This window comes from Mus caroli, chromosome 9 (genome assembly GCF_900094665.2).
Source record: "Mus caroli chromosome 9, CAROLI_EIJ_v1.1, whole genome shotgun sequence".
NCBI classification, from domain to species: Eukaryota; Metazoa; Chordata; class Mammalia; order Rodentia; family Muridae; genus Mus; species Mus caroli.
In genome coordinates, this window is record NC_034578.1 from 21,468,903 (window position 1) to 21,481,921 (window position 13,019).

Below are 13,019 nucleotides of genomic sequence, written 5' to 3' on the forward strand. Positions count from 1 at the left end.
CCTCCCCTCCTCTACCTCGCTTCTCTTCTCTGCCTCGCTTCTCTTTCCTCTTCTCTTCGCTTCGCTTCTCCTCTCTTCTCCCTCTTCTCCTCTCTTCTCCTCTCTTCTCCTCTCTTCTCCTCTCTTCTCCTCTCTTCTCCCCCTCCTCCTCCTCTCTTCTCTCTTCTCCTTCTCCTCCTCTCTTCTCTCTCCTCCTCCTCCTCCTTCTTCATCCCCCCTCTCTCTCTCCACTCTCTTCTCTCTCTCTGTCTCTCTGTCTCTACTCTCTTCCCAGATCCCCTTCCCATGCCCTAAATAAACTATTCTATACTGTAGCTGTCCTGTGGCTGGTACCTCAGGGGGAAGAGATGCCTCAGCATGGGCCTGCAGAGGCACCTCCTTCCACCTCACCATACTGTGCCTCTACCAAACATATCCCTGGCTTCCTTTTCTTTTTTCTTTTTATAAAATACAACAGTTCTTCTAGTCTCCAGCTTTCTCACCCCCCTATATCCTGGAAGGTCATGTGGACCTACCTAATGTACGACTTGTAGTTGTCTCGGGCTCCCTCTTTTCGGGGAATGTTAGGCTCTGGTAATCATTTAGACATTCATGGGTAAGAACGCTGAGCATTAGCCTCTCTCCTCTCTGTTACCTCTGATCTACATGTGGCAAAGCAGCCATGCCTCCAATGCCTCTAGGGACAGGGACCTACAACTCTTAAGGCATGAGTTATTTGGACTTGTGGTTCAGGAAGTTTCAACCCATATCCTTGGCTCGATTCATCATAATGGTGGGAGGCTCCTCACCTCATGGCATCCAGGAAGTAGATGGAGGCCATGCTAGTGTCCCTGGATCTCAGTTTCCCTTTTTACTCCCGTAGCCCCAACCTCTGGGATGGTGCCAGTCCCATCCCCCCTTATTTAATTATTATTACTATTTTTTAGAAATGTGTTCAGATATACCCCTAGGCCCACTTTATTAATTTTCCAGGCACTTCTTAAGTCTATAACCAGATAGGGTTGGAGAGGTGGCTCAGTGATTAAGTGCACTTTCTGCCCTCCTGGAGGACCTGAGTTTGGATCTCAGCACCCGTGTCACGTGACTCACAACCAGCTGTAAATGCAGCGCCAGGGGAGCTGATCCCTTTCTTGCTTCCTTGAGTCTCCACGCACAGAGGAAATATTCATGAGAACACATATACATGAGCATGAGTTTAAAAAAAACATCTTTACGTCTGATTTACTATCACATCCTCTTGTGAATCACTTTGCTTAGGGTGGTTTGGGGGAGTCTCTTCCTTCCATCCACGTTATCCATTCTCTTAGCCTGTTCATCTGACATCAAAGAGGAAAGGAGAATCTGAAAATGGGAAGGGCTGTGCTTGTCTAGATCAACAAGGCCTGCGTTAGGAAATGTGTTACCATGTGGTGCAAGTTCACGGTGAGTACATCTGATCACAAGTCCCATGTTGTAACACACAGCTTGACAGCTTTTGCTGAACTGGGAGTGCAGCATTTCAGTAGGAAGTAGCAGACAGCTCCGCATCCTCAGCCTTCACCATTAGCCTGCTTGTCAGGCTATTTAGACTTTAGACTGTGTGGGTAAGCATGTTCAGTGAAAACTGTGGCATGACCATCCCTATGTTTTACTGTGATGTGGGATATGCTTCAGTCTGCCCGCAACTTCCCCAAGCTCTCCCAAAATAGCTATAAAATCCTCCAAAAGGCATTGCTATTTTCAGACTTGCTTCCACTTAGAATAATTAGTTTCAATCATTACTCACAAGTTTAGTGCCTTAATTGGGAAAGAAGAGCTTATTTTATTTGCCCTAAAACTAACTCTCTCTCTCTCTCTCTCTCTCTCTCTCTCTCTCTCTCTCTCTCAGCCAGTTTTCAGTCTTTGAAGAATTACTAGGTCATTCCTCTAAGTGAGCGGAGAGAAGTCTTGAATTTCTGTGTATAAGCAGCCACCCCACAGTGGGGCCTGACCTCTCTGTTCCCACTAGATCAGCTTGCATTCTGTACTGCAGCTATGTAGCCTCTGAGATTGCAGGGTCCCTGTTCACAGTCTTAGTTGATGATAGGGGTGTTTGTGGGCAAGGGCCTGAGTCTTTTCAGCCTGGTTAGGACCCTGTAAGCTCATGCTGCTCTTGCTGTCTCTGCTGCAGCTAATAGCTCTCTAGTCTATTAACTCTTCGTGCTTTCTCCACTACACTTGTTCTGTATGCTTTCTTTGCTTCTCAAATGCTCTCCCGACTTCTTTGTCTAGTTAGCTCCTCTTACTCTTGAGTTAGGAGCTCAGACATTACCTCTGTAGAAGCCTCCTCCATCTGAGTCTGAGGCAGTTTCAAAGCAGCAAATATGCACACAGGTTTCTCCAGTTCTGTCTTCATAGCATGAGTCACCGGTCCAGTTTTGCTTTAGGCTGTTGTTTGATTAACTGTGTGTCTCCACCTCCATTCCCTAGCCTTCATCCCTAGCCAACATAGGCTGGGCAAGCAATCTTTTTCTTTCCTAATTATCTGTGGTCCAGAACTGCTGTGCATCCAGTGTTTCTGTCTCACCCAGCCTTTGTGCACTGATGCTTTAATCCCTACAATGAGGCAGAGCTTTGAGAAATAATGAAGGGAGTGAGAATACAGGTTTGCTGCTAAATAACAAACGTGGCCCAGAAGGGCACATTCTGGAAGAGAACCCCAGTGATGGCGATGGCAGTGGTGTGCTGCTTGATTCTGGTGGATTTGTTTAAAGCACCCCAGCTGCTGAGCACATACATTTCCACAGAGTTCTAATCTGGTGTTCAAATGACACTTTTAAACTCAAAACCAACCATACTACTTAGCTGTTTGGGGGGCTTACACTCACTTGAGGGTCCTAGCAAGTGCAGATTGGCATTAGGAGAAATTCTCCACAGAGGCATGTTATTATAAAGATATTATAAGGGATAAAGATGAGTATTGTCTGTCTCCAGATGGAAGAAAAGAAGTTTATTTGTGAGAATTCTCCTCTTTTGTGCCCATCAGACATTTTTTAAAATGTCACACTCTTTGTGATCACAGATTCTGGGAGGTGGAGTATAGCTTTGGCGGTGTACTTCCCAGGCCTCTGAGTTGTCTACAGCAAAACAAAGACTCTTGGTTTGTTTTCATAAACAAAGACAGTATAACTTTAAGCTCCTGTTTTTCAAACAATTTTTATTAGATATTTTCTTCATTTACAATTCAAATGCTATCCCAAAAGTCCCTTATGCCCTCCCCCCACCCTGCTCTCCAACCCACCCACTCCCACTTTCTGGCCCTGGTATTCCCCTGTATTGGGGCATATAATTTTTGCAAGACCAAGGGCCTCTCTTCCCAGTGATGGCCGATTAGGCCATCTTCTGCTACATATGCAGCTAGAGACACGAGCTCAGGGGGTACTGGCTAGTTCATATTGCTGTTCAAGCAAGATACTTGAAACACAGATAAAACACATTGAGCGTGTAAGGGTGGTGTGGGTGAGGGTCTCCTACCACCATGTTAGATGATTATATAATGTTTCTAGTGAAAAATAAGCTTCAAATGACGTACATTATCTCCAGGCAATGAATCTTTCACTGTCAAGGGGATTCGGTATAGATAATAGTGATTTAGAGAGCTCATTAGGTGGGCTTGGGGGAGTTTCTCCAAGTGTGGCATTTATAATCCTGTCAGGGGGACAGTCTACCATAATCCCACTAGGGAGGAGAGACAGGAAGATCATATGTTTGAAGCTAGCCTGCTGGGCAACATGCTGAGGTGCTGTCTCAGAAAAGGGTGAGGAGACTATAGATGTAGGAAAAATTGTGTGTGTGTGTGTGTGTGTGAGAGAGAGAGAGAGAGAGAGAGAGAGAGAGAGAGAGAGAAGGGAGGAGAGACAGAGACCGACAGAGGCAGACAGAGAGAGCATGTGTGAATAGAGAGATGAAATCTATGGATGAAATTCATAGGAAAAAATCTAGAAAGAAATTTCTAGAAATATTATCATTGGTGGTCTTTACACAGTGGTATTGCACACCTATTTTTTTCTGTCTTTGCCTTATAAATTACCTGGGTTTATATCACCCATTATTATTGAAGATTTAATGAGAACAGAACAAATGACCATAAGATCTTCATTAGAGTCTTAGCTACCATGTGAGATGGAGCCTTAGTGCCTGATGACCTTGAGAGAAGAAAGGGAGTTTTCTAACTGTTTCTGAAAGGTAGGGAAAATGGTGACAGTGACACAGAGATGAGCTAGCAGTTTGAAACATATCATCCATAAGGAGAGCTCTTATTCAGAGTCCTAATTTCAAGTCTTGATATTTTAGAGAAACGTCACAATAGCCGTGTTGTATTTAGAAGGGCAAACATGGTTACTATTAAGTTTATACTTAATGGGGTCAGCTTATTATGCACCAGGCTCATGCTGTTTAGGGACTCTGGCCATTCTTTCCTTTTGGCCACCATGTGAAGAGTTTCTAGTGTCAGTTATGTCCTGTACTTGAACATTTAGATAAGGACACACCCTTACTTCCCACTGACATTTCTACAAGCATTGTCCTTGTCTTTTGCCATATTGTATCATATTCAGACAAGAGTTGAATCCCTTGACCTTGCTTGACCTGAGATTGGGCTTCTTCTCTTTTTGGAGGCAATCTGTCTTTATAAGGAGAAAACACTCCACGTACTTCATCCACCAGAACAGATTTTCAGTGGCCACCCTAGGAACACAGAGGAAATCGGCTTCCTCATATGGGAAACTAATTGTCAAAGGGAAGTCACGTCCAAAGTGAGGGCAGCAAATCAAACACCCTCCCAGGGAAGCGACTCATCTGGAAATCCATCATCATGGAGCCGGCTCTCCCTCTCCTTCCAGGAAGCAGGATGAAGTGGCCATGTGGTGTTTGCTTTAAAATGCCTACCAGTACTCCAGATCTGCTTCCAATTAACTCTGTGCATGCCATTAACAATATGCATGTATAAATTGATCACAGAGCCAGGATTTTCTTTACCTTGACTACAAAAGGAAGCTTTAAGTCTCCTAGGGAGTTGGAACACTGTTTTCATTTTTACTTCGACTGTGGGCAATCACATTAAGGACTATTCATTTTAGAAAGTGGGAAAGGTCAAAGTAAATTTAAAAAGTGCAAAGGTCCATGGACCAAGGCAATTATTTCAAGTTGTAGGGCCCTTTGATCACTGCAGAGATAAGCAGTCAGCTGGTCCAGGGCAGACCTGGCAGGTCACAGCCACAGTAGGTTTTGTCTTGGCCATTTCCCAATGCCAGTGCCCTGGACACCTTGTAGGTTGTCATTAAGATGTTTGATTTGAGCCAGGCGGTGGTGGTGCACGCCTTTAATCCCAGCACTTGGGAGGCAGAGGGAGGTGGATTTCTGAGTTTGAGGCCAGCCTGGTCTACAAAGTGAGTTCCAGGACAGCCAGGGCTNAGGCCAGCCTGGTCTACAAAGTGAGTTCCAGGACAGCCAGGGCTACACAGAGAAACCCTGTCTCGAAAAAAAAAAAAAAAAAAAAAAAAAAAAGATGTTTGATTTGACCTCCTGTTGCCAAGACATAGGGCAGTGTGGTACTCAAATGATTCCCATCATTTCTTCCTTGTTGGTTATATTAGTCAGTTTTGGTCTTCCTGCCTTAGTGACCCAGTTGTATTCATGGGTCTATTATTTCTTCCTTTTGGTTGGGTGGGTAAAGCAGATAATTTAAGAATCAGATGACATCAAACAATTTAAGGCAGAGTCCAGGTTGAGAGTGCTTATAAGATGCTTCTTGGTCCTATCAGTGTACGTTCATTATACATGACCCTGGGTTACATGAAGACATTTTAATATGAATATATAATGTGCTTTGAGCTTATTCTTGTTCCATACTCCCACCTTGCCCTTCCTGTTAGCCCTCTTATTGCCCTGGAGAGTTTTGATTCTACCTTAATATCATATGTACACATGATTTTACAAGTCTGTATAAAATTTAGGAGCCACAAATAAAAGAAAGCATGTGATGTGACATGAGTCTTCCTGAGACTAAATTCACTAAATATGATTATCTCCAGTTGAGGCCAGTTTCCTGCAAATTATAGAACTGCACTTTGTCCCTGAAAAGAACTTCATTCTACATATTCAACATGCTTTCTGAAGATGTTCTTGTTTTCTTTCCCATTGGTATTACTGGGGTCCAAGGACTCTGTAAAGGGGGCCTGGCCTCAGCTCCTCTGACCTTGCTACTCTCTGACCCACCTGTCAGGCAAAGGATAGAGCAGACAGGACATATTTTCAGGCCTTCCCAACAGCATTTGCCAGCTGTGTAATCCTGACCTCAAACCTAAGCCTGGACTTCACCTGTCTGTGGAACACTTTGCTTATGAACAACTGTGGGCTGTGTGGAGATGGCAGGGATGCTCTGTACAGAAGCATTTGCCATAGTGAGGCTGATGGAAAGGCAGGCATGTTGGTTTCTTATAGCTTTCCCAGCTCCTTACTCATCCTGGGAAACTGAACTTTGAGGAAGCCCATCTCAGGAGCCTGCTGATGTTCATGTGACTGGTCCGTGGATCTCACTTTGAGCAGCAAGGACCTAAGAGGTGTCCTGCTGTGTAGGTTAGCTGTGAACTTCTAATGAAGAGTCATCTCCAGTTACAAATATATAGTTCTTTCTTCCAGACCTAGAAACATAAGAAAATCCTACCTTTTACTTAACTGTGATCCTGAAAATAGGGGATAGAAATTTTTCAGCCAGCAATGTATCTCCTCAATTTCTTAAATTATTACTTGTCTTCAATAGCATAAGACATACAAACGACGTCAGAGCAAGGGATAATGTATTATAAGGGCTGAGAGAGGATGACCATGGCCAGGTTTCGGATGTTCTAAATTAAGGTGGGTTATCGGGATCAATGATGATGCCCCCTTTAGGGCCTCTGGAGTTTACCAAAATATGAACTAACAAAAAATGTAGTATCTTTCATTCCTCCATGAAATCAGCTTTTAGACTCAGATCATCTGGAGAGGATGTTAAATCCACACTGCTAGGCTCACCCAGTGTTTAATTAAATTGGTGCTGGGCAGCACCCAGGAATTTGTACCTTTAGCACGAAGTCTCACTCTGACCAGCTCAAGCATTGTCTCAGAGATCTTCTCTGAGAGCGGTGAGCATAGAAAACAGTGCCACTGGCTTGGGCCCCTGAGCTGGATAAATTTGGGGTATGTGCAGAGATCCACTTGTCCTCAGCTATCTGACCCCCCCCCAACCCCCCCAGGGTTAGAATCCTATTGGCTGTGACACCACTGCCTGTAGACATTGTCTCTCAGATGCCAGAGTTCTGTAAGCTTCCATAGTAGCTGTGACCTGATGGGGACTTGTGTGCTGTGGAGATTCTGATAAGACCTCAGTTCTGCTTTTGGGATAGTGAGGCCTCAGGTGGCAGTGAAGACATGGGTCTTAATAATCTTGCCAGGATAGTGATTGCTTGGAAGTGTTTTCCCTCTCTGATCTCTGAGAAAACATCTTAGATCTCAGCCACATTTTTCGGAGTGTTTTATTTCCTGTTGTATTAGTTACTGTTTTTATTGCTGTGACATTACCTGATAGAAGCAACTTTAAAAATGAAGGATTGTGTTTGGCTTGTGGTTTGCTGGTCAACAATAGGTTGGCTTAAAACTCAGTGTCCTTCTGCCTCTAGTGCTGAGATTACAGGTGCAAGCCACTATGCTGTGCCTTGCCTGAGTTTTTAGTTTCACTGATGAGTTCCTCTTTAATGTCGTCATGGAAAGTTATCCAGCCCTGTGAAGGCGTTTATTCTGTTGTCCCTCTGTGCTCTTTGCACACGTCACTCTGCGGAAGCATGGCAGCAGCTGGTCCCTTTCACCTGCAATCAGGAATCAGAGTGATGGATGCCAATGCACTGCCTACTGCTTCCCCTTCAATTCAGTCTAGGACCCCAGGCCAGAGATTGATGTCACTCGAATTTTGGGTGGGTCTTCCAATGTCCTTTAACCCAGTCCTGAAGCTCTAACAGTTGTGCCCAAGAGTTTATCTCTCGGGTGTTCCATCTTGCCAAGTTTATAACTAACTGTATCTCACCAATTGATGGTTCTCAGCCAAGAAGATACACACACACACACACACACACACACACACACACACTCAGAAACAGAGATAGACACACAGACACACACGCAAACACACCTCTCCTCCCTACTAGCCAGTAGTAATGCTATCATCCACCGCTATGCTCCAGGCAGTGTTAATCAGGAAACCAGTGAAAGTTGCTGGTGACTGAACTCTTGGGTGGACACTCCCCAAACACCCAGCAGCACAGAACACATCTGTGTGCCAAGTATCTGGTTAAACTTGAGGCAGTTACTCAGGTAGGAACTTCCAGGAGGAATCCTGTTTGTCTGCCCTGCGTTTGTGTCCTCTTACACTTCCTAGGGTTTACAGAGGCCCAGACTGCCTGACAGAGTCCACTGTTGGGGAATTTGCATTTGCAGACTGTCGATGATTGTAAATCAAACCTTATCTAAAGTCAACTTCCTGGGTTTTCCCACCACCACCTGGTTCATTCTTTCTGTAGCACTTACTGACAAGTGTTTGGCGGAAGTCTTAGCTTCTGCTTCACCTTCTCTGTTAGGGAGTAACCAAAATTCAGAAGTTTCGAATCTGCCTCTTGACCATCAGGTGTGTGGTTGTGTGCTGCCTGAGGGCATGAAAGGAGATTGCTCTGGCTGAAGTGTTCTGCAGGGCTATCTGCAGCTCTGCAGAGTCTAGGATCCATGCTTAGGCAGAACTGAAGCAGCCCCAACTGTTCTCAAACCTACTGTGTCCCTGCGTCTGAAGACCTTGTTACAAGATGCATCACTGGGCCCCACCCAGAGTTTCTGATCAAGCAGACCCATGATGTTGTCAGAAAATTTCCAGTGATTTCCAGGAGATGCTGATACTGCTGTTCCTCAGACCACACAGAAGAACCATAGAGTAGGGCCTTGACATGGTCCTTTGTGCCTAGTGGATGGATTGAGGTGGGTGGTAGCAGGCTTAGAAGCTATACAGTGTCTCCATGAGGGAGATTGGAGTCTGAAAGGTACCCCAACAGTGGAACTGAAAAGTAACATAGACTACACACCCAGGTGACTGCAGAGTCTCTGGGTGTGGGGAGAGATGGGACCAGGGAGGGTAGGGATTAACCAGAGTACTTAGGAGGAAAGGAATTCAGACATCAAAATGAGGCTCAGGCTGCGGAGTAGGCAGTCCTTTGGGACAGGAAAAAGTAGATGCTTAAGTAGAGCTTAAGGTTTAACATGAATGTTAAAGAGGCGGTTAGCAGTGCAACTCAGAACTCAGGCAAGGCAATGGTGTGGTGGTGATGACACATACCTGTGATCCCAGCATTCAGAGGCAGATGCAGAAGGACGATAAGGTTTCAGGCCAGCCTTGGCTGTATAATAAAACCATGTCTCGAAATACAAAGTCATCAGCAATAACAGAAAACCCTAGGAGGTAGGTCCTTCTGAAACAGAGCTATAGATTTTGGTGCCTTCCAGAGAGTGGTTTAAGCTGACTCGGTGGGGCTAGATAGGCTTGAGGAGGAATAGCTCAGCAGAGCAGAAGTATACAGGACTCATAAGAAAGAAGCCAGGAACTGGGCTGGGGAGATGTCTTCGTGGGTAGGAGTTCTCACTGTGCAAAAATGAGGCCCTAATTTCAGAGCAGCATCCACACAAAAAGCTGGTCATGGCCTCCTGAACACCTACTTGTAACCCCAGCATTGTGGAGGACAGACATAGGAGGATTGCTGGTTTACTGGTTGCCAGCCTAGCTCCAGGCTTACTGAGGGAACTCGTCTCAAAGAAATAAGACCAGATACCCTCCTTTGGACTCCCCATTCATGTGATACGCTTGGCTGTGTTTATTCTCCCACACAATGCATAGATCTCTCTCTCTCTCACACACACACACACACAGACATGCACACACACACAGACAAAAAGCCAGACAAGAGCACATTTTGCTGGGAAGCAGGTGAACAGAGAGAAATGAGTGCTGTGATACAGGGTCTATTAAGGGACAAGAGGTTGTCAACAGGGAGGAGCAGTATCAAAATGGTGAAACATCTTGAAAGCTGAGTGTAAATCTGAGCAATGCCAAGAGTCCCTTTAAAAAAAATCACCCCCAGAAGAGTGTGTCCAGGGAGCTGCCCTTTGTACTATGCAGTCAGTAATTCTTCAACTCCTCATCTGTATAGTTTTATTTTGGCTCAGTGAATAGCCATGCTGTCCCCCTGACACAGAATGTGCATAAGCAAGTTCTGTGTGCACACTTGTAATTTACAGCACTCAAGAGGCTGTGGCAGAAGGATTGTGAATTTGAAGCTGGATTAGGCCACACATGGTAAGATTTTATCTCAAAAGAAGAGAAAGGAAATAAAAATAGCCAAGCATACATGAACACAGGCTGTGGTAGTCACCTGGAGACAGAGAAGCTGTTTGCCGGCTCAGAATTAAGCTGGAGTCTGAACAGAGGGGGTCCTCAGTTGGTGATGGCTTGCCAGCTGATAAACATTTGCCTTCTAATTGGTGGTGTTTAGTTGCATGGTTCTTTGCAAATCCTTTTTTTGTTTGTTTGTTAAATTTTTATGTCCATATTTTGCAGTAGCCTAATTAAGTATTGCCTTCCCTGGTCTTTGAGAACACAGGGACGAAAGTCAGCAGGTTTTAAAGAATCATTTGTGTCTAATTTCTGAGGATGCTATGGATAGGGACACACACACACACACTGACCTGTGTTCTGTCTTTGCAGTTCTGTACAGAGCTGAACCAGCCGATCCTGCCCAACATCCGCAAGTGGAAGGGGTCCCGAGGATGCTGGAGGTCCATTGTTGCTGAGAAGCCTTCGAATCAGCTCCAGAAGGTATCCCTCTCTGCATAACCACCTGCATAAGTTTTGTACTTAAACATAATTTCCCCCCAAACCAAGGGTGATTTAATTTTTTCTGTCACTATACATAGTCCATTTTCACATTATCTGCCATAACTTTTAGTCATTTCTAATGCCCTAGGCCTCTTTTTATATTTTGATCAAGAATGAATTTCTGCCCATATAGAAATGGGAACTTAGCATCTTGGGAGGAGAAACTCTGTCTGGGGCACCTATGCATTTGTCTATATATCTGCCCTTTGTCCTTGTAACCCTGAGGTCACAGCTCTACCCCTGCCAAGCTTTCAGAAACCCCTTATTCACTAGATGGGAATTTGCAAGCTCTGTAGTTCACACATTGCATTCTCTCTTCTCTCCCTCTCTCCCTCCCTCTCTCCCTCTCCCTCCCTTTCTCCCTCTCCCTCTCTCTCTTCCTCTCCCCCCTCTCTCCCTCTTTCTCCCGCTCTCTTTCTCTCTTGTGTATGTGTGTGTGTGTGTGTGTCACACACACACACAGAGGTGTGCCATCAGGTGTCTTCTTCCACTTCTCCCCACCTTTTCTTTTGTTGACACAGGGACTCTCAGTTGACTGACAGCTCACAGATTCAAATAGACTCAGCTAATCAATGATCCACTGTGTCTGCCTTCTCCCCCAAGGCTGGAGTAAGAGGCACAGGCCACTATGTCCAGTTTTTTATGTGTTCCAAGTTCTAAGCTCAGGTCCCTCTGCTTGTGGCACCTTACTGACAGCCATCTCCCTAGCCTGGGTTCTTAGATTTTTTTTTTCTTTTAAAGAATACTTCATGTAATTACTTGAATTGAAAAAGCATTGTTTTTATATAATCTTTACACAAATGCAGATGTTTTAAGGTTCTAATATTCCTTATCTGCTTACAATGTTATGGGTTATATTTAAATGATTGATACTTATGACTTGGAACTCAAATAATAAATGTAGAATGGATTAAAATTACCTATCCATCTATGAGTTTTGACTATAAGATCGCGCTCTTTTCAGTGGCTCCTGAAAACTGTGCATGTAACTCCTTTATCTAGCTTTGCAGTGTTAGGGTGGAAACAGACTTGCAGTGGACAGTGAGTTCACAGTGGCTGAAGGAGTTGACGTGGGGTGCATCTGGTCTTCCGAATTGTAGCTCAGGGCTCTGCTTTTCGGTCCACATGAAGAATAATGCTACTCTGCTGCTTTAAAGAAAACAGAAAACAAAAATGACAAAAATCCCAACCCTTTTCATGGATCTCACTGTATGAAAATTCGTGTGACTCCCAAGAGTCCATTCACCTTCATTCATTCATTCAATAAACATCTGTGAGGGGTTATTCATGTATATTTGAGAAAAGCAGACCCAGCAACATAGCCCTATCTGTGGATGCACTTCTGGGTATCCCAACCCCTTTCTCTAAGTTTACAGCCATTGAGAGGGACAAGTCAGCTCACCTCCCTGTAGGAGGGGGAGCCACGGCCAGCAGAGTACTGTCACTGAGAGCTCTCTGCTTTAGCTATTTCTTCTGCATACTGTGAGCTTCTTCCTCAGCTCCCAGGACAGCCCCAGTAAGAAGGAGACAGTGAGTGTTGGGGTGCTTCCTGGAGTAGAGTCCAACTAGGGCTTGGTAAGATATGACTCAGGTGATGGTGACTTTGAACTGGGATCCCTGCCAGTGTCAGACTGCAGCCATGTCTGGACCTGGCTACCTGTTATTTTGGGCCTCAGAGATTAATGGCATGTAAGAGTTCTTTAACTTTAATGATGCACAGATCCAAAAATCATTTTAAGCAGAATGTGAGTCAGGCATCATACATCCATGGCTATGAACCTTTAGTTCATATACTGAACAGCTATTGGGTCTCTGAGCCCTGCAATCATGTCCAGGTACCAACTAGAGGAGCAGTTTACAAATAAGAAAGCAGCCAGGCAGTGGTGGCACGTGCACTTAGTTGCAGGACTCAGGAGGCAGAGGCAGGGGAATCTCTGAGTTCAAGGTCAGCCTGGTCTACATAGCAAACTCCAGGGAAGCCAGGGCTGTACAGAGAAACCCTGTCTTGAAACACACACACACACACACACACACACACACACACACACACACACAG

At 44.9% G+C, this 13,019-nt stretch overlaps 1 protein-coding gene and 1 non-coding gene across 2 annotated transcripts in view; one reads left to right on the top strand and one right to left on the bottom strand.

Moving 5' to 3' along the window:
- Eepd1 (endonuclease/exonuclease/phosphatase family domain containing 1) overlaps positions 1-13,019 on the top strand; it is a 116,517-nt gene that overhangs the window by 89,367 nt on the left and 14,131 nt on the right. Inside the window, exon 4 of the mRNA XM_021172058.1 lies at positions 10,793-10,903. Within this exon, the coding sequence (XP_021027717.1) occupies positions 10,793-10,903 (111 nt within the window). The remainder of the gene's footprint in view (positions 1-10,792; positions 10,904-13,019) is intronic.
- LOC115032060 lies at positions 560-687 on the bottom strand. Its single transcript, XR_003837705.1, has one exon. It is a non-coding gene; the product is annotated as a small nucleolar RNA SNORA17 (small nucleolar RNA).